The 22,863-nt window shown below is 40.4% G+C and overlaps 1 protein-coding gene across 4 annotated transcripts in view; it reads left to right on the forward strand.

Moving 5' to 3' along the window:
• Nucleotides 1-14,614, forward strand: part of LOC308238784 (ribonuclease 4-like) — a 47,404-nt gene extending 32,790 nt beyond the window's left edge. For all 4 annotated transcript variants that reach the window (XR_013959618.1, XM_080651115.1, XM_080651114.1 and 1 more), the window contains one exon: nt 11,925-14,614. Coding sequence is in view for 3 of the 4 variants with exons in the window: in XM_080651115.1 (XP_080507241.1) it covers nt 11,942-12,382 (441 nt within the window). In the remaining variant the exon portion in view is untranslated. The remainder of the gene's footprint in view (nt 1-11,924) is intronic.
• The last annotated feature ends 8,249 nt before the right edge of the window (nt 14,615-22,863 follow it).

The following is a 22,863-nucleotide window of genomic DNA, read 5'->3' on the forward strand; positions in this document are numbered from 1 at the left end:
GGACCCCTGGTCTCCACTACAGCATGGAAGACATTGGCAACATTTCTATCTACCACTGCCACCTAATGACTCTTTTGGCTACTACAGCTCTGGTTCTTCTTCCTGATTTTGAACTCTGGGATTCTGGCCCCAGGCAGAGAGGTGTTGACTTGGAGACCCTAAGTTCCTGTTCCATCTTGGGAACCTGAGAGTCTATAATTGCCTTTGACATTAGAAGACAATGATTGTGTATTGAAGAGCAAAAGACCTAAATGAATCCAAATCAATAAACCTTTGATGAGGTCTTGCCCAAAACTAGAAAAAGAAAACACACCCAGAAGACTAAAAAGCACAGTGTAAATGTAAAGAGCTTGGCAAATGAGGAGCATGGCAGGCCAGCAGCTGTGTTGAAGCAGTGGCCATGTATGAATACTTGTTATTCTTTTAGGGCTGGCTTTTCCCTCTTTAGTCATGTATCATTTTTCTGCTCAAGTCCCAAGAACATGTTTTCACTTGATTTTATTAAAAATTATAATGAATGTACTTAATGGAAATATTTTCAGTTGTTATTTATTTTAGTATTGTGGAATGACCAAAGATTTTCTTAGTGTATAATTTGGTATTCTTTAACAGTGTGCCAAATTTGTGTATCATTATTATGAAGCAGACAAGGTGTATCAATGCCAAATGATGATGAGAAAGAGTGTTCACTTTGCTCCCTCTCTCACATGCCTTCCCAGGAAACCATCAGAACCCTGGATTTACTGGTCTTTCTAGATTTACAGTCATACTCCAAGGGCTGTTTAGTAATACTACAGGCTTAGTGCTAGAACCTGTGCCATCTTTAAGGGTGTAAAAATGTTTGACATAAAAATGTTTACTGATGTACATATAAGAAAAGTTCAAAATAAAGATTACTATTTAATTTAATGTCTATGAAAATGTACCATTTGTTTTATTTTAATTTAGGATTTATATGAATTACATCACACTTGAGAATAACTTGAAGGCCAAATTTTTCTTCCATTGTAAGAATTTATTATTATGTGTGATGGTTGCTAAGAAATCATAGCCAATCATAAAGTAAATGAGTTGCTCATTCACAAACAATTTGAAAAACAAAATTATAAAAATCGTTTTCAAATTTATAGTGAAAAGTAATTTTTATTATTGGATGTGGGAACACTGACATATATTTGATATAACGTGGGGAAGATATAATGGTTTTTAAAGACTCTAAATGTTCTTTAAATTTTTCTCCAAAGAACTAAAAATATTGTCAGAAACTTCCAAATATTTTTCTGGAAACACCAAATATTATTTTTCAATTCTCAAATCTTCACATTTCTTAACACATAAAGTTTTTAACATTAATATGAAATTTGTTTTCTATTTTATTATAATCTACTAGTGGCCCTCTGCATGAATCTGTGCGTGAGTAGCTCACTGCTGCTTGCCTCAGCTGGCCACCCTGCTCACCACCGCTCATAACTCTCGGCCGCAAGTAGCTCAGCCGCTTGTAGCTTGCTGCCCCTCCCTCCTGCTGTTCAGTCGTTATGTGACGGCATCCCAACTAATTTGCATATTACCCTATTATAAGTATAGATACCTGTTTAATTCTATTTTTAATAGCTATCATTGAGATAAAATCATACTCCAGAAAGAAGCATTATATTTACTTGATAGGTATGTTTGACTATGTGTGACACACTGCCCCTGGGAAGTGTCATTTCCACAGTTTAGACAAAAAACTCTTGAGAGATGATGGCAGCAATCCTCTTCTCTTTGTTATTCTTCTTTTGTGGAAGATGTTACAAAATCATTACAGCAAATTGTAAGGACTTTAGCTTGACGAAAGTTCTGAAGAGGTTTTCTTTGTTGTTGTTGTTCTATCACAGAGTAACATCATTTGCCTATTGTGTCACAGTGTATGTACATTTATTGGGGAAACTAGAAAATACTAGTATTCTCTGAGAATAATCCACCTTGTTCCTAAGAATAAGCTTGAATTCCTGTTCCTCCAGTCTTCTTTAAAAGTTGACCCAGACCCACTTCCAATCATTGCATCAATTCTTCCGTGCTCCTCTCTGTTTTTTTCTAACTAGTATATAATAATTCCACCGTTAGCCACAAACCAACTAATTCTTAGGAAATTGGGACTGTCTCCCTTCACCTCAGGGCAAAACTGCTCTCAACTGCTCTCTTTATAGACAGCTGATTTATTGACTTGAATACTTGGAATCTTGTCATTAACAAACCTCTGATTGGCCCTTCTCTGGGCACAGAAGACCCTCTTTGCCCTGGCCAGTGTGGCTCAGTTGGCTGAGTGTCATCCCATGCTCCAAAAGGTTGCCAATTTGATGCCTGATCAGGGCATATACCCAGGTTGTGGGTTTATTTCTGGTCTTGGTGCATATAGACAGCAACCAATAGATGTTTCAGTCTCATGTCAATGTTTCTCTCTCTCTCTCCCCACCCCCCACCTTTCCTTTCTCTCTAAAATCAATAAAACATATTTTTTAAAGTCCATCTTCTTCATAGGTCTCCTATCTTACTGTCTCATCTCAGTGAACTGGAACTTTTATTCCTTCCCCATGGATGCTACATCGCCTTTTAGGGAGGACTTGGTATGTCTTAATGGTCTCTGTGTGCCAGGACCTAGCACAGTGCCTTGTACCCAGAAGACCTTATGTAGTGTTTGTTATTCAATTAATTAATAACTGGATTAAAGAGTGTGAATGGATATTTTAATGCTATGACTGATAGAAAGGTAAATACTCAGAGTCTTAAGGGATATGAAAGAATGGTTGGGGCAGGAAGTTGTGTTCAGGAAACTTAGATTGATTTTCCAAAAGAATGGATTGACAAGAAATGTGAGATTAATGAGGAAGAAAAAAGAAAAGATATAATTTAGGTGACTGAGGGTACTGGACTCATGATGCCCTGTCACTAGTCCAGCAGGTCCCTGTCCTTTTAGTCTCATTTGCCCTTTTAGCCTAATTTTCCCTACCATACCTTTTGCCCTGGGCAGGAGCCTTGTTGGAAGAGATGATGATGGGCCTGGGTCCCCTTTTGTTGGTCTTCATGCTGGGGCCCCTGTCTGACCCCACCGACCCTGGCTCAGGATGAGAGGTAAAGACACTTCCTGGACCAGCACTATGATGCCAATCCAAGTGGCCGGAATGCCAGATTCTGTGATACCATGATAAGGAGATGAGGCTTGACTTCACCCTGCAAAGACACCAACACCTTTATTCATGGCAGCAGTAACAACATCAAGGCTGTCTGTGAAGATGAGAATGGAAAGCCTTATCGGGAAATTTTCAGAATAAGCAAGTCTCCTTTCCAGGTCACTACTTGCAAGCACAGAGGAGGGTCCCCCCCACCCCCCCTCCCGGCCTCCCTGCCAGTACAGAGCCACATCAGGGTACAGAGACATTGTTGTTGCCTGTGAACATAGCTTGCCTGTTCATTTTGATGAGTCCTTTTACCGACCATAATCAGCAGGCCACTAGCCCAGAGTTGGCTCTGCTCTCTATTCCTGACATTTCCCCACACACTCTAGAACAGGGGTGGCCACATTCATTGCCAGGGGCCCAGAAAATGAGCTGTCTGGATGTTTTGTTTTCTGTTTTACAATATGTTAATAAATAAAAATGTATCTGAAATCAGTAAGAATCAAAGTCTTATCAATTTGGCCTATGGATTTTTCCCCATTTTCTCTACTCAACTGCCCGCAGAAAGGATTACATGGAATACAAATGCCTTTTCCCCTATCAGTTACTTCCTTCTCAGTCAATAGGGAGGTAGACTTTCCTTTTTTGAGTGTAAGGATGTTAAATTCATCTTACAGCAGAGCTGGGAAATTCCAGGGCACATGGCTGCTAAGCAGAATTTTCAGGAGGAGCAAATTATTTTTGCTGTCAAATAAGTCAATATTACTTTTACAAATGTTAAACTTTTAGGAGTAGTGGTACAGGGGTGGGCAAACTTTTTGACTCAAGGGCCACAATGGGTTCTTAAACTGGACCGGAGGGCCGGAACAAAAGCATGGATGGAGCAATTGTGTGAACTAATATAAATTCAAAGTAAAGGAGTGGAGGGGAGAGCAAGAGAACCCTCCGCTCTTTCGGCTCCGCGAGCCGGATAGAACAGCCGAACAGGCCGGATCCGGCCCACGGGCCATAGTTTGCCCACGGCTGGGTTAGAACTAAATACCAACAGATTAATTATTCTTTATCTACCTCTCTCTTAAATTTTTGCATTTTTAAAGATATATTTCAAATAAAACACAAGGCATATTCATTAATAGATTCAAATCTATCCTCTAAATTCTCTATAAGAGGCAAACCAGATTAATATTTCAGTTTCCTGTTACTCCAAAATACCTATATATTTAAATTTTTTTACTGTTTAACCCAGCAAACTCCAAAGTTTTAAGTTACCAAAAAATTATGGAAAACTATGTTTAGGCATATATATCTATCCCTGAAAAAGCTTTATCATAAACCCTTTATTTTAGTTACATCTATTTATTATGTTTTAACAATGTTGTGATTTTAAAGCTAATTGTTTTTACCCAAGGCATTTTATTGGCAAATTTTGTAACAGATAATTCGTTGGCCTTCATTGGCTTTAATGTGAAAGTACCATTTTATTTTATTTTCCTTTAGAAAAACAGGAGTTCCCCCTCCCCTGCCTGCCTTCACTGCTATTTCTGCAACTTACTGGAGGGTTTTTCTACAGAGCTGTTCCTCCCAGTGTTATGGGCAAAAATAGAACATGGGGAACTAGTTATGGTTATGGGAAATATTAATCTGTTAGCCATGATTGCCTAACCAGGACATACCACCTGGCTGGGAGTCATACGTTCCCTCTCTCCTTGGAATGTGGTACATTTTTATTCAAGAACTGCCCATTATCATGGAAACATTAACCTTGTTGCCCAAACAATGGAATCCCAACCCAGACTGCATTGCTTACTTCCCCATGCCCTTAATCCCTACTTCCCCATGTAATCTTTGTCCCTATATTCATAAACCAGGGAACAGCAAACTAAAGTCCCCAAAAGATAGAAAGCCAAAATTACATTAGATACACAGACAGAAATCTCACTAGCTAAGAGTTTCTGGTGACTGACACCCTGAGAAGGAGAGCAGGAAGAGTACATTCTGACAGTATCTGTCCCACGTTCAGCCTCAATACACATAACTGGGCTTCCCCAAAGCAAGACATGGCCCATCTTTAAACAAATTAAACCAAACAACAAAGAAACACAAAACATCAACAGAAACATTCTTATACAGATGCGCACAATGCACTAAAATTTACACCACAGAGTGCCCTGCATTAAAAAACCACCGAAGCAGAGCAATATCTCCTGTCCCTGGTTCGGGGACTGTCCCTCCCCTGAATCTCAGCATTGTCCCAAATAGACTATTTGGGAAAGAATTCTATCTAGGTCTAGAATTTTTGTTTCCCATACTCAGAAAGTCCCTTGTCACTCTGTTTCTGCTCAATCCCCCATATTAGAGATGTCTCGCACTCCCCAAGATCCATTTTGTCCCTCTCTGGCCATTTCCCTTATGGGAGAACAGAAGAACAGATCAGAACTCCGCACTTACTTCATATGTCAGACCTTTCCCAGTCACATATACCCGACCGCCGAGGATACCCAACCACCAAGATGGTATTTCCATCTTGGGCCATGCATGAGACTTGCCTGGTTGCTGGGCATGTACCCTCTTTGTATCATTTTCACCACCTTCCAAAGAAAAACAGTCTTGGACTTATCTATGGCACCCACAAAGAGACAGGGCCCAGGCGAAGGGCCACCCAAAATTGGGTGGGACGTGCCTACCCTTCAACCAGGGTCCCTCCCTAGTCTGGGCACAGAAATCCCAGACACGCCCCCAAATTTTGAGAAATGGTTCACCTGTCTGAATTTCAAAAGATGGACTGGGAAACAGAAACATGGCAAAAATGAGACTTTTAATAACACTCTCAAGAGCCGGTGTCCATCATATGGCATACAAGTGGGGAGGGGAACATAGGCTATTTATTAGTCCCTCCTTCATTTCCTCATTGGCTGAATCCTATTTCTTCATACATCGCCTAGATCTTCTTGTCTGCCTTTGGGCCATTTAAAATATTGGCTGAGACCTTTATCTTTTTTTTTTTTTTTTTTTTTTTAAATTTTGGCTGAGACCTTTCTAAGTTGACTCCACTTCCCTTTGTTTAGGGGAATCTTCTTGGGAAAATGTGCTATCAGCCACGTGCACAGCTCTCATACCTTCTCCCCACTGCCCAAATTCTGTTTGCTCTGAGGAAATTCAGTAACTGCCTGGCCTCATAATGTTTCTTTTCTATAAAGTTTGAATCAGAGGCATGTTTCTTACACTGAGCACCTACCATGTACCTGGCATTATGATAAGTACTTAACATTGATTTTATCATTTATTCTTCCTAACATCCCTAAGTGAAAGGTATTATTATGCTCACTTACTTAAGAATAATAATGCTGAGAGAGGTTAAGTAATTTCCCCAAGATCATATAGTTAATGTGGCAGAGCTAGGTCTTTGGGATCACAGTATCAAAAGAAGTTCTTATTGCGAATCAATGTTGTAGATTGGAAGAGCCTTTGGGGCAAGCTCTGACCAAAAAGTATGTGTTGGGATGGTTTGGGGATCATTTCATTATCTATTGAAGCTACAGCCTTAGGATACACCCATTGATGGCTACATTGGACTTGTTGGCAAATATTTGTTGATGTCTTGTTAAATGAGTTGGTTATTGTGGCTGAGGCTGTGGGTTTGCTCTTGCATGAATAGTTTAGGTCTTCTCTATAGCCAGTTATCTTTCTAAATCATATCTTGGACACAAAGAAGCAGGATAAGAAAAAGTAGATAAAACCATGCAAAATCAGAGGTGAAAGATTAACTATGCAAGATTAGATTTGGGGAAAAATAACCCAAAGTGTATTGTGATGAAGCTATTACCCAAGTGCTAAGTGTACCTTCAGAAATTCTATCCATTAGTCTAAGGATGAGAAGTTATCAACCACCATTTCTTATTGCTCTCATATCTCATATCTATAGCTGTATGAACTGGTATGTGACATAGAGCTTTCTAGCCTTTTGTATACAAGCAAAAGGTGGCTGTGAATATAGGAGATAGCATTTTAAAGAATGAAGTTATGTTTGAAACTGGTATGCAGGTCCCTCATCAGCCATTTCAGTCACCCAGACAGTGTGACCTGCCATAATGAAGCAGCATCTTTGAAAACAAAGGACAGTAGTACCCATATACATCAAACCAGGACCTCGGGTACAATCAGCCCATGGACTGCATATGTAGAAATGGGCCTGTATGACCCTCAAAAAATTGGCCTTTCTGTTTTGGGTTGCTCACTTCCTGTTGAGTGATAAAATAATTTTATTTGCTCTAGTACAGCAGCTTTCAATGGGTATGCCCCAAGTATTTTTAAAACATGTAATACCTGACTATTTAGTCAGGGGCACTGACCTCCTTTCCCTTATATTGTCAAATTAAAAAATGACAACCAACACAATAGCTGCCTGGTGTGAATGAATCCAAATTATACCTACTTATTTTGTCAGATTGACAAATATACTTTTTGGTGTGCTGCAGAATTGAATAATTAGTTTATGTGTGCCATGAGATGAAAAAGGTTGAAAATCGCTACTGTAGTGAGTCAGCCCTGCCTCATTGCCAGGGTCAAGGAGATTCACAGTTCATGAGTTCATGCCAATCTCAGGAGTGACCATCAGATGGCAGGATCTAGCTAGCTGGTGTTGGTGAGCGATTCCCACTTCCACTGCTACCCTATTTCACCCCTGATTAAACTCTCTTGATAGACAGAAGCAACTTTGAACATAAATGTCTTGCATATCCTGAATATTTGAGGAGTGGAAACAGAGATGCACTAGAAAATGTGGAGAAAGCATTAATTTTAGAGCCAGAGAGGTCTGGGTTTTCTTTCCTTGGTCAATAGAAGCAATGTTCTGACACTATATGGCAATGCTTCCTTCGTTGTGGCTCTGAAGGTTTTTGTTTAGTTTTTGTGTTGTAGTTTTCATTTTTTTTTAATTTAATAAATCTTTATTGTTCAGATTATTACAATTGTTCCTCTTTTTTCCCCAATAGCTCCCCTCCACCCGGAACCCACCCCACCCTCTGCCCTTACCCCGCCCGCACTGTTCTCATCCGTAGGTATATGATTTTTGTCCAGTCTCTTCCCACACCCCCCACACCCCTTTCGCCCCGAGAATTGTCAGTCCACTCCCTTTCTATGCCCCTGATTCTATTATATTCACCAGTTTATTCTGTTCATCAGATTTTTTTATTCACTTGATTTTTAGATTCACTTGTTGATAGATATGTATTTGTTGTTCATAATTTTTATCTTTACCTTTTTCTTCTTCTTCCTCTTCTTAGAGAATACCTTTCAGCATTTCATATAATACTGGTTTGGTGGTGATGAACACCTTTTGCTTTTTCTTATTTGTGAAGCTCTTTATCTGATCTTCAATCCTGAATGATAGCTTTGCTGGGTAGAGTAATCTTGGTTGTAGGTTCTTGCTATTCATCACTTTGAATATTTCTTGCCACTCCCATCTGGCCTGCATAGTTTCTGTTGAGAAATCAGCTGACGGTCGTATGGGTGCTCCCTTGTAGGTAATTAACTGTCTTTCTCTTGCTGCTTTTAATATTCTCTCTTTGTCTTTTGCTCTTGGCATTTTAATTATGATGTGTCTTGGTGTGGTCCTCTTTGGATTCCTTTTGTTTGGGGTTTTCTGCATTTCCTGGACTTGTAAGTCTATTTCTTTCACCAGGTGGAGGGAGTTTTCAGTCATTGTTTCTTCTAATAGGTTTTCAGTATTTTGCTCTCTCTCTTCTTCTAGCACCCCCATAATTCAGATGTTGGTACCCTTGAAGTTGTCCTAGAGGCTCCTTAAACTATCTTCATATTTTTGGATTCTTTTTTCTTTTTGCTTTTCCAGTTGAGTGTTCTTTGCTTCTTTGTATTTCAAATATTTGACTTGATTCTTGCAATCCTCTAGTCTGCTGTTGGATCTCTGTATATTATTTTTTATTTCAGTCAGTGTATGCTTAATTTCTAGTTGGTCCTTTTTCATATCCTCGAGGGTCTCGCTAAATTTATCGGCCTTTTCTAGAAAATTCTTGAAAAACCTTATAACCGTGGTTTTGAACTCTATATCCAGTCATTTGTTTTCCTCCATTTCTCTCATTTGTGATCTGTTTCTTTGTCTCCGCATTTTGGTTGCTTCCCTGAGTTGATAGAGTGGCTTTGTGTGCTAGGTGTCCTATAGGGCCCATTGGCTCAGCCTCCCCAATTACCTGAGGTGGACACTCTTGGTGCACCCCTTTGTGGGCTGTGTGCACAGTCTTGTTGTAGTTAAGCCTTGATTGTTGTTGGTATCACTGGGAGAAATTGACCGCCAGGCCAATTGGCTGTGAGGATCAGCTGTGTCTATGCTGTGAGAACTTCTGTGCTGGAGACACCCTATGAAACAAGACTTGCAAAAGCCTCTGTGCTCAGCTTGGATGGGGTGGAGTCTCAGGGCGGAGCAGACAGCATTGGTTTCCCATCAGCCCTATCCTAATAGGCCCCTGTGTCTCAGTGTCCCGTGGTAATCGCTGCAAGCACCTCTGAGAGAAAGCCGCCCTTGAGTTCCGCCAATTTCTCCCTGAATGAGTCTGGGTCCCCAGAGTCTCACCTGGAACTGGAGTTCAGTGCAGTAGGGAGCTTTTGTCTCCCTCCCACTTGAGAAAGCCAGCTGCGTACTCAGCTGCCCACCCTCTCTGCGTGCGCGCCTCGGTACCTCTGCCTTCCGCAGTTTCTCTGAGTCTCAGTGTGATTTTCTCTTTCCTGACAGTCCAGTTTCATCCCGTATGAGTCTGGGTCCCCAGAGTCTCACCCGGAACTGGAGTTCAGCGCAGTTGGGAGCTTTTGTCTCCCTCCCGCTTGAGAAAGCCAGCCACGCACTCAGTTGCCAGTCCTCTCCGCACATGCGTCTCAGTACCTCTGCCTCCTGCAGCTTCTCTGAGTCTCAGTGTGCTTTCCTCTTTCCTTCTAGTTGTAGAATTTCCACTCAGCCAGCCTTCCTGTGGTTCTGGATGATGTCCGTTTTGTCTTTTAGTTGTAATTTTGAAATTGTTGTGCGAGGCAGCAGTTTAGGTGTTTACCTATGCCGCCATCTTGGTTTCTCCTCTGTGTTGCTGTTTTTAAACTCTATAAAACATATGTTTATTTTCCACTGTCAAAAGTGTTGTGGGGCAACCCGCAAGAGACAACCACCAGAGACTGAGATCAAAATTTATGAGCCTTTATTAAGCTGGCCACCAACTACAGTTGCAGCACTTCACCATGGTAAAGGCCGAACTGCAGTGCAGACCACAGGTGTTACAGCAAATTTATTCTCGGGAACCACAAGAGGGAGTTAGGACAGTTACAATGACAACCCAAAGGTTACAAAAGCTATTTCAGCCGTTTCTAAGAAACTCAGGGCACAGGTGCAATGCCTGGGCACGCTTGGCTGGAGCATGAACCACCACCTCCCTCCAAATTCCAACTGACCCATTGTTCCTTGACCTACTGCACCTCCCTCTGTCTTAAGGCATCCTGCCTCCTGGCAATGGAGGGGCTGTGCAATGTTTGCGGCCAAGAACAAAAGTGCCAACAAAACGAGTCTGCAACTAGAGATGACAGAAAACTAGCAACAGCTATTGACAAGACAGACACAGCATCAAAGATACATGGATGATGATGGAATATATCACCAAGGCCTAGTTTTTAGGTTGTGCATAAAAACAGCAAGGAAAAAAAGACAGTCCAAGTTCTCTTTTGTGGAGATTGTGCTGTTGAGATTTATTTTTAAAATTTCTTTTTTCAGTCAATTCCACAAGCCTGGGAAACATCTTCATCCCCTATGCCCATTTCATTTCATTTGTTCATTAATTCCCTCATTTTGTTTATTAGTTCATTCAACCAATATATACTATCTTCCCAACCCTTTGGCTGGATACTCTAAATTTTACTTTGTAGGTTTTTATATAGGATTAACAAGATTTCCATAAAGACTTGATTTTAAAACAATCAAAAAAAATAGCCCCATGAGTGAAAAGATCAAGTAATTAAGAAATACAAATGTCCAGTTTTTAAAATAGCCATAGAGATGTCAAGTAAACATAGGGAATATAGTCAATAGCATTGTAATAACTATGTATGGTGTCAAATGGGTACTAGGCTTATGGAGTGACCACTTTGTAAGATATATAAATGTCTAAGCACTCTGTGGTAAACCAGAAACTAATATAATATTATATGTCAACTGTAATTGAAAAAAAAAAATATTTAATTAAATAAAATAGACACAAGAGAGGAAAGGCTAACCCTATCCTTTTTTCCACATCTTCCTCAATTCCCAAATGTCAGGAATTAAAACTAGTTCATAAACTCTCATTGGCATATCCTGTCTATCCAAACTTTTGGGAATCAGAATCTCCAGAGAACCAAACACTCTCCAAAGATCACATGACTAGAGAATTTCCTCAAGAGACAGACAACTCCAGTTTCATTCAAATCTGCCTTTTCTCCCTTTTCACACCCTGACCATACAGGACACATACACCTGGACATCCAGCCCGTCAGTCTCTGCCCTGAGTCATTGTACTGGCTACAGCAGTGTCTCTCTATGAAAGAAAAGCTCTTGCTTTCAGAGAAGATCGTGTTTGCAAACTTTTTACTCTTTGGGAAGCAGTGATAACAAAAGTTGTGGGCATAGAAGTGGGGAGGAAAGAGTGAACTATAGAGCTGAGGAAATATCAACTTGCCATTCTCAACACCTCTCTGGTGCCCATTTGTTACCTTCCTTTCTCCTTCCCCTTGGTTTCTCCCCAGGCACCTCCTAGGTAGTGATGGCTCTCCAGAAGACACATTCATTGCTTCTGCTCTTGCTGCTGACTCTGCTGGGGCTGGGGTTGGTGCAGCCCTCCTATGGCCAGTCCATGTACCAACGATTCCTGCGGCAACATGTGGATCCTACGGTGACAGGTGGCGATGTTAAATACTGTAACTTGATGATGCAAAGACGGAGGATGACTCAGTTTCATTGCAAGCAATTCAACACCTTCATCCACGAAGACATCTGGAATATTCGTAGCATCTGCAGCACCACCAATATCCGGTGCAAGAATGGCAAGATGAACTGTCATGAGGGTGTAGTGAGTGTTACAGACTGCAGAGATACAGGAAGTTCCCCAGCCCCCAACTGCAGATATGGGGCCAGGGCCAGCACTAGGCGTGTGGTCATTGCCTGTGAGGGTAACCCCCCGGTGCCTGTGCATTTTGACAGATAGATGCTACCCTGCAGGGGTTATGGCCCCATGGTTGACCTTTAACTTACTCCTTGAATAGCAATGAGTAATGCATTTGAGCTATCTCAGGCTCTGTCTTCTCTGCTTATGTATACTTCTTTTTCTCTATATAATCCATTCTCTTAAATGCATCAAAGAGAAATGGAGGCATAAACCTATAATGGGACTTGGCTTTTCTATAAAAACTTTTCAGTAAACTTTTCTGCTTCTTTTTATAATACTGGTCAGCTTAGGTCTCTCAGATCCCATCCTCTGGAATGTAGTCATTATATGTATGATATAGCATTTCAAGTATTTTAAGGTGCTTCCATCTCAGTGATCTCATTTTAATACCACTGCACGCCTGTGATGCTCATGTTCCCACATATACTAGTGGGGCACAAAGTCAAAGGATTTGCTGAAGAACATGAAGTTAGTGGAAAAGCTGAAGCAAAAAAATCCACTTCAACTGCCTGCTAATCCAGGACTTTTTCTACTTCATCACAAGGAGTGTTTTGAAAGTGTCTACTTTTTGGTATTCCTATCAGTCAGCTATTGGGGAAGCATTAAAAATTTGGAAATATGAACTAGCAAAATGAGAGCTCTGTCTGTGTAATTTGGCAACCTTGTTATGTTTGAGTCTAAAAGATTATGATACAAAGAATTTTCTTTTTCTTTTCCCAAACTTTTGAATCACTGTAGCAAGTCAGAGTATTAACAATGCACTAGATCATTAAGACTCATTCACTCTTCCTGACTGGAAAGATTTTTCATGTTTTTCTTTTAATAAAGAACTCAAGCCCAGCCAGCATGGCTCAGTGGTTGAGCATCAACCTATGAACCAGGAGATCCACAGTTCCATTCCTGGTCAGGGCACATGCCTGGTTGTGGGCCAGTCCCCTTTGCGGGGCACGCAGGAGGCAACCAATCAGTGATTCTCTCTCATCATTGATGTTTCTATCACTCTTCCTCTCTGAAATAAATAAAAATATATTTTAAACAAAAACTCAAACTACAGATATCTGTGAAGATGGTGCTATGGTTCTTGTGTGGGATTATTTTTTCTTCTAACCTCTTAATTATTTTCTAGTTTATAAACATGCACCAACACCTTAATACCCTCATAAACTGGTCCATGAAAAAAGTCTATAGCAGGGGTGGGCAAACTTTTTGACTTGAGGGCCACAATGGGTTCTTAAACTGGACCGGAGGGCCGGAACAAAAGCATGGATGGAGTGTTTGTGTGAACTAATATAAATTCAAAGTAAAGGAGCGGAGGGGAGAGCAAGAGAACCCTCCGCTCTTTCGGCTCCGCGGGCTGGATAGAACAGCCGAACGGGCCGGATCCGGCCCATGGGCCGTAGTTTGCCCACGGCTGATAGGATCAATGACCAGGACACAGAAACATTTGTGTCATTTACTAAAGACAATTCTCACACCCCTCCCTTTTCCATTTGAATATTTTGAAACAAATTGGGGAACAGAAATGTATGGAGACACCAGCAGCTAAAGAAGGGAAGTATGTATCTTAAGAGTATGTGCACGCACATGTGTATATGTGTGTGTGTTTGCCTGTGTGTGTGTGTGTGTGTGTGTGTGTGTGTGTGTGTGTGTGTGAAAGGACTAAACTGAAAATACTTAAATTATAGCAGATTTACATTGTTTATATTTAAGGTGTGCAACCTGATTCAGTATACATATGCATTGTGAAAGAATCACTACAATCAAACTAATTAATGCATCTGTTAACTCACATGGTTATCAAAAGTGACTCCATTTTGGACTGTTTTCACCTCCATTCTTTTCAGCACTACTGAACATCATAGCTTAGTCCAGCCAGTTTCTACTGAATGCATATTGCTTTCATACCATTGTAAAGTCAAAAAATCATAAGTTTGAAAAATCATGAATAAAATTGTGAGTCATTTTTGTTAAGCCATGACACCAAACAAAAACTTAATAAATAACCAAATTTCACTTTCAGCCTCTTCCAGAGATGGAATTGTAAACCACTCAATTTCCTGATCAGCACTGGTAAGGTAATCTGCCTGATAAGACTCCCTGCCTTCCTCTGAAAGAAGGTGCCCTTGCTTAAAATAATACAGTCTGTAACTTGGTAATCCCACCCTCTTTCTGCCTATAAAAACCTTCCATTTTGTACAACTCACCAAAGTGCCTTTCTAGTGCTAGATGGCATGCTGCCCAATTCCTAAATTGCTCAATAAAGACAATTAGATCTTCAAACTTACTTGGCTGAATTTTGTTCTTTAGCTCCTGCCCCCAGGGCCTTGCCATTCCTTTGTACCCAGAAGACTGCCTTTGATGTATGACCCCTTTGCTCCAGGCTCTTCTCAGAGTGACCCCCAGTGTTCTAGATGAGGAGATAAACAGGTGCACATAGTAAGGCTGTCCCCTCTTCCCCCACCACCACTGCCAATCAGTTGGAACACTGCCCCTCCCACATCTTTTCTTTTCTTCACTGCCTCAGACTTCTTAGCTCTAAGAAAAGGGAAAGGACACTGACTCTGCTCTGTAGATTCACGCACTAATCCCCACAGACCTGTGAACGTAAGTATGGGATCTGAATAGGGCAAGTTAGAGTTAGAAGGGTTGGTACTGAGCATGGCTGGGGAAAAGGCCCTGGAACACTGGAAGGGCTTGCTTGACCTGCTAGGTGAGAGTTGAGAATGCAGTGATCCAACTTGTGAGAAGCAAAGACCTGAATTTAACTCAGCATTAATCTTACTAATTCACACCTCCCTCCCTCCCCAATATTTTCAAGCATAATACATTGAAGCAGCTTAAATCTTGGTCTTCTCATCCTGTTTAGGCCATTTGAACTAGGGATAGGGTGCCACAAATGAGAACCTGCCTATCCCTTATTCTGTGTCTGATAGAGCACTCGAGACCCCCAAAAGTGCTCTCATGCAAATCCCATTAGTCTCTCACAGGTCAGTAAGGGAGCTACTATTAGGCTCAGTTGAGGACACCAATTGTGAGATATTGAGAATCAGGTTAGAGTTTCTGTAGGGCTAGGTAACTCCTTGTGCTAACTGAGGACAGGGAGCTGGTTTAAAGGGGAGACTGTTTCAAACATCTCTAGGCCCTGATTTTGACCAGAGTAGCTCCTGTGAGGGCAGTTTCAAACTTGGTACTTGGTTGCTTAAAACACTATTTCAAAACTTTATGATGGTATTCTTAATGACAAATCAAGATCATTCAGCATGATGATAATTAGGGAAATGGCCTCTGAGAAGGCAAGTGGGCAGTCAGAAGTGCTACCATGTTTCAGGCAGGCATTGGGGAAGTGCTATGAGGAAGTCAAGATGAGATAAGCCCCACTTGCAGAGTCAGTTTTAATTGCAGCCTGGGATTTCAGGGAGCCAAAGCCTTCCTGCTTGGAAAATGTTTCCCAAGTCTACTCATCTTCTACATTCCCTTAAACCCTTTCTACTTCACAGACATAAAACTTAAAGTCCCATTCTCTTTCAGACACACTCTTATGAGAACACATCTGGCCTGTAAAACAGAGCTAGCTGGAAAGCTCCTTGTTTTGGGTGAAGAGAAGGTGTTTGGAATTCTCAAAATAAACTTCATCTATTTTCTACAATTTTGTGCTTGTCTCACTCAGGCTATAGCATATTTTCAGTTCTTGAAAATTTTATTATCTCATGAGATTTATCATCTTCTAGCCTGGAACCAAATGGTAAAATTGAGCCTAAGTATCTACATCGGCAGGGAAAGGAATTTTAAGGTGGAGCTCAGCTCAGGGCAGTGTGGCAGTTATGTTTTCCTCTCTCTTCCATGGAGACCCACAGGTGATCCTGGTGACTGAGATGTCCTCCTCTCTGAAGGTCCTACGTGCTCTCTTGTTCCTGCTGTTCCCCTTATGTGGGCTCCAGGTACACAGCCAGAACCTTTCCTGGAGGCAATTCATGAAACAGCACCACCTGAGCACAAGCTGGGAATTCAATGAGTACAGATGCAATGATCTCATGAGAGGAAGAGAAGCTCCAAAAGACAGGAACTATCACATCTTCATCTATACCTTCTGGCACAAAATCGAGCATGTATGCATCAGGAACTGGAGAGATCGCTACAGAAATGTATATATATGGGCCCAGTATCCCTTCAAAGTAATCAAGTGTTACCGGAGGAATAACAAAAAGGGCTACAAAGAGCACAGGAGTTACAGCTACATTGAATTCCATTGTGGCATGAATGGGTTTGTTGATAGCATAGAGGACATCCGGTTGTTAGAGGTCATCAATAACCTCTAACCACATCCCTGGTTTCCCAAGTGGTGGACCCTGCCCACATCAATAGCCCTTGCTAATCACTACTTTGCATTTATGTGCCGTCCAGAAAGTCGTCCAGCCATCCGGTCTAATTAGCATATTACGCTTTTATTATTATAGATAATAATAATAGCATATATAATAATATATACTGTATATTATATATACTATATATGCATATATATGCTGAATCATATATATGTATGCTGAATCATATATATATATATATATATATACATATATATACTGTATGTGATTCAGCTCACATGGCATCTCTTTTTCACTAACCCAGAAATTTTCCTGATATTGATTTCTTATACCTACTCAAGCTGAATGATCTTCCCTTCACAATAAATTATATCACTCCAATGTGCGTGACATTTATATATATTATATGTTCAGAGTATGTGTGGTGATTGGTATAAGTATTAGATATAGATTATATTTGGATGAGATTTGTGCTGTGTGTAGTTTAAGAAAAGGCCATGGTATTAACATTTTCAATTAGGTGACTACCTGGAATTTAGATCTCAATGAGATAGTGACCTATACCAACCAAACTCACAAGAGACTAGTGTTAACTCAGTAGTTCTTCCTCAATGATCAGTTCACATATGGAGAATACTGATTGTTTTTCTCACTTAAGGTGTTACATGTGTGTAATATGCTTATGTGTATGATGAGAATGTAAATGTTTATGTACTAGTTGGGAAAAAGTTGTGACCCAGCCATTGGTTGTGTTGACATGCTGAATTTCACTCAGATTGGGAATGTGGGGGTGGGCAGAGCGGATTTAGTATAACATTTACTATGGTCCTAGCTCATAGTGTGTGCTCTATCTACATTGGTCTTCTTTCTTTCCCATATTTTGGCTTGGTACCTTCTTTTTGACTTAGATAAAATCAATATCACAAGTGCCCATCAACCTGGAACTCAGATCTCTTCTCCCTGGCTTCAGAAGATAGTCTTCTAATATACAAATCTGTATGAAAGCTATAAATTCCCAAGATTGTAAAGAACCTTCCCCATCAGCTAAGGAATGACGGAGATTCCTACTGGACTCATTTATTAAGAATATCACTAAGGCCCGGTTGCTGTTGCTCAGTGGTTGATTGTGGACCCATGAACCATGAGTTCCTGCTCACATGCCAGGGTTTCACGTTTGATTTCCAGTAGAGGGCGTGCATGAGGCAGCCAATCAATGATTCTCTATCATCATTGATGTTTCTATTTCTCTCTTACTTTCCCTTCCGCTCTCTCTAAAATCAATAAAAACAAATTTTAAAAAATATCTTTAAGGAGGCAAATGCAATTTAACTAGGATAAGGCAGTAGTTTCCTGAGGAATAATACACTCTGCAGATGATATTAGCACAAGTGAGTTAATCTGATAATAATCATTTTCACATGGCAGAGAAATAGGGTGGGATTGGCAACTCTTCTCAGTAATGAGGCTCCAGACTTAAATTTTGTTGTAAGGAAAAGGAAGTAAATTGGGGGGTGAAATGTTGAGGACACAGTAAGTATAGTCCACTAGAATTCTGTTTACTAAGTGAGGGAGAGAGATACAGGATAAGAGAAATATTGGCTTCATATAATTTTGCCTAAGGCAGGTATGGGGAGAAGGAATACCAAACATTAAAACATAGTACCTTGTGTTCTTTAGCCTCCTGTATTACAAAATGATCCCAGCCTTGAAACAAAGAAAAGGCCATGGTGTTAACATTTTCAATTAGGTGACTACCTGGAACTCAGATCTCAATGAATAACCAGTAAATGTAGCTTGGTCATCGTGTTTCAAGGGAAGCTCCTCAGCTTTGCAGTTTTTCAGTGCACCTGGGGATGAACAGACACCTGGGAGATGATGACCTAAACCAGTGGTCGACAAACTCATTAGTCAACAGAGCCAAATATTAACAGTACAATGACTGAAATTTCTTTTGAGAGCCAAATTTTTTAAACTTAAACGTCTTCTAACGCCACTTCTTCAAAATAGACTCGCCCAGGCCGTGGTATTATGTGGAAGAGCCACCCTCAAGGGGCCAAAGAGCCGCAGTTTGCCGACCATGGACCTATACCAACCAAACTCACAAGAGTGTTAACCCAGTAGTTCTTCCTCAATGATCAGTTCACATATGGAGAACACTGATTGTTTTTCTCACTTGATAAATGCTGTTTCAAAATGTACTGGCATATTTTGGGGTGACACATTCTGATCTCCTATAGGGAAGTTTTACAAATACCTCATTTAAAAAACTCTTTAAAAGATGCTTTTATGAAAGGGTGAAAAGATGTTGGTTCAAAACAGGAAGAAAATGTATTTAAGAGTATTTAGTATAAATAGCATGTGTGGTTGTTGTTGCTTGAACATTCTCATATCCACTTACCCCCGTTTGGATAGCTGCATATTCACTTCCCTTAGGGAACTATCCTTTCCCTTTCCATGTGCAGTTTGGTGAGGCTGTCCATACAGGTTTCCAATGTCCTCTACAGAGCCAAGCGAGGATCGTGAGAGTCGAGTGAAGCTAACTGGACACTCTTGTAGAAGAGCAGAATATACCACCCTAAAGTATGCCTCTTTGGCTTAAGAATTATTTTGAGAAACAGCAGACAAAGAAGTTCTGAAAGCAGAGTATAAGTTACTCATGTTTGAATAAAAAAGAGGGTCTATGGAGAGTAAACTCCTATGGTGATCTGATCATAAACTCCTAACTGGGAAGATCATGGTGGGTAGTCAGCCCCAGGCATTATCTGTTTGGTAAAAAGTCACTTATGTAAGCCCTGTCCATTTGCGTGTGTCTGTGTGTGGGCATCTACCTTTGAAATAAGAAGTAACCACCCTCAAGAAGGCACATAATCTTGTTAACTATCCTGTAATCCAATCCCCACCTTGTTTTCTCCCACCTCTTCCTTATTTTCCTTTCTTAATTGCAAATGCATAAAGGAAGCTATTATTCTCCAGATATTTGAGTTCTTGCTCCCCGGCATATGTTGTCAATTTGGCTCAAATAAAATAAAAATTCTCCACAGGTGTGGATGTTTATTATGTAGACACTTTTGCAGGGTAATATATATATATATATATATATATATATATATATATATATATATATATATATTTGTAAGGGTGTTTCCCTCTCTGTACCAAGAAGAAAAAGATGACTCTAAGTCACAAGAAACTCTTATTAATGGAGAATGCAAAGAGTTACATAAAAAAAACCTTATCCTAGTTTACTGTGCTTTTTCCTTGTCACTGATGCTATTCCAGATCTATACTAGTTATCAGCCCCTTCCTCAATCACTGACTAATTATGGACATCTCTACATCCCACCTAAGCACGAAGAAGCTACATAAGAATGAAATCAGCCAGCCTCCATCAACCCCAATTTACAGAAACGCCAGCTGACGTAGGGGAGGGGGGAGGGGAAGGAGGGGGAATGCTGGGATGTTAGGCATATTTTCTACTTTTCCCCTGGGCTCAGTACTTTTCCATTATACCCCATTTGGGGCTCCCGCCCTCCCTGCGGTTTTCCTTTTACTCTCATTTCAGATTTTGCAAGATATGACTAATGGCTTCCAGTTCCCAGTAAACCACCTACACCTAGCCTCCCGCCAGCACCCAGTCCAAACAGTTTCTCTGACCTGCACAGGAGATATATATATCCCGCCCTCCCTACTCTTGTTTGCTGACACTGATACACTGGTCTCCGCCCGCTGTGAGAGAATGCAATAAAATTTCTTAAACGCTCACCATGTCTCTTGGCCTGGCTCCTGTCAGCCCAAACCTAACAGTGACCTTTCCATAACTTCCTTCTCCCACACTCTACTTCCTTTGTTTCAGCTAAAAATGGCATGTAACTCCGAATTCTAGCAACCTCTTTGAGTTACCCATTTTTGAGTTTTTCTCATATATGTATGAGATATCCATGCTAATAACTTGTTTGCTTTTCTCTTGTTAACCTGCTTTCTGTTAAGGAGGCTTTAGCTGAGAACTTAGAAGGATAAAAGAAAAAGATTTTTTTTTCTCCTTTATACTGTCCTCAGAGTTTGAATTTCAAGTAGTGATGCAGGGTTAAAAAAAAAAGGGAAGTGGATTTATGCCCATTAAGCCCTGATCTCCAGTTTACCTAAGCTTATTGGGTTTCAGCTATTTCCAAAGACCAATTCTTCTGCTATATTTTTTTCCTATTATAATCTCTCCCACATTCTTCCAATAAATATCCACCCTACACTCACCACCATTTACACTTTTTTCCCCTTAAGTTACCTCAAATTGCTTGTTTGCTTGCAACCAAAACACTAATGAATAAAATTAACTTGCAACATTTGTGACCTTCATGATCACTAGCATGATTATGCCATCCAAATTTTGGAATTTTTCATGTATACTAGATGCATATCCTACAAGAAATATCTACTTTCTTTAGTACAGCACATAGTCTCCTACATAATCTGACTTCTGCTCACCTCTCTGGCCTCATCTCCTATCATTCGCTTCACTTTTCTCTTAACAGCAGTCATACCTAGCCACTTACAGATCTAGGAATATACCATACACACATTTCAGCCACTGAAACTCTTTTCTTACTTGTTGCTACTGTCCTATGTTTATATCTCACTTTAGTTCCATGACCATTGAGAAGTCTGTAAGCTGCAATTCATGGTGATCCCTCCCATCTGTTAAAAAACAAAATTCAATGGAGTAAATTTGAAGACCTAATTGGTTTTATTAAGCAATTCATAAATCTGGCAGCATCATATCTAGCAACTAGAAGGGTGCTCTGAGGGGTTGTACAAAATGGAAGTTTTTATAGGAAGTAGGATGGGGCAACAAAGCTAGTAATGAAAAAAAAAAAAAGAAAGGATTATTTTGGGTCTGGAACAACTTTTCTTTGGGGGAAGGAAAGCGAGAGGGATTTATTATGTAGACTAGAGGCCCAGTGCACAGATTCATGCACCAGTGGGGTCCCTCAGCTTGGCCTGCAGGGATCAGGCCTAAACTGGCTCTCTGACATCCCCCACGGGGTCCTGGATTGCGAGAGGGTGTAGGACAGGCCAAGGGACCGCACTGGTGCACAATCGGGGCTGAGGAGGGATCGCAGGAGGGCTCCAGGGTGTGTCCAGCCCATCTTGCCCAGTCCTGATCCTCCGGACCCCAGCAGCAAGTTAACCTACCAGTCGGAGCATCTGCCCCCTGGTGGTCAGTGCACATCATAGTGACTGGTCGAATGGTCAAACGAAAAGTCGGACACTTAGCATATTAGGCTTTTATTATATATAATTGTCTCTTCCTTCTATGGGGGATGGAGAGAGCCTACTAGACAGATTACCTTACTGGGTTTGCCCAAAAATTCCATACTGGTTGATTAAGATTATGCTTATGGGACAAGTTAAAATTGCAATTAGATCAGGTATTAAACCTATATTTGGTATTGTTTAAAAAAAAAAGAAAAAAATACCCTATAGGCCCAAAATGGCATCATTTCTGCTATAAGCCTATGATAGCAAACTCAAATTCTTCCTATGCATTGTAGGGGAAGCAAAATTTTTCTTTGACTGTCTTAGGGTTCCTGGCTGGTTCTAAAAATTAAACTGACAAAGACAGATCAATAGGGGAAAAAATGTACAAATTTTATTAAATGTTTACATGTAGATGGGAAACTTCATGAGAGAATAAAGTCCCAAAGAAGTGACCAGAGCAGGAACCTTTTATACCTTTTAGGAAAAAAATAAATAAATTTGTGAAAATTTGACAAAACAAAGGGGTTTGGTCCATAGGTAGTAAATGGTAAAGATAAGGGTGGGCACTCTGGTGCCTTCTCTGGGCTGATTAAGTCTTGGCTGATTAAGTCTTTGTCTTCAGTAAAAGAGTTTATTTCCTGCCTTTAGGCAGCTTTTTTGGCACCTACTGATTCTTAATTGCCTTCAGCACAAAATAATGTTTATATCAAAGAGCCATATTTTGGGGTGACATATTCTGGGTTCCTTCAGCATAAACATAAAATATCTCTTTATTTATTTCTACCTATTTTGATTTCTTCTATCAGAGTTTTATAGCTTTCCTCCTAGTGATCTTGTACATATTTTATTAGATTTATACCTAAGTATTTCATTTTTCTTTAGTATTAATATTTGTGGGGGTTTTTTTATTTCAAATTCCAATTGTTCATTGTTGATATAAAAGAA

The sequence above is a fragment of the Plecotus auritus genome (genome assembly GCF_963455305.1).
Source record: "Plecotus auritus genome assembly, chromosome: 1".
Taxonomy (NCBI): domain Eukaryota; kingdom Metazoa; phylum Chordata; class Mammalia; order Chiroptera; family Vespertilionidae; genus Plecotus; species Plecotus auritus.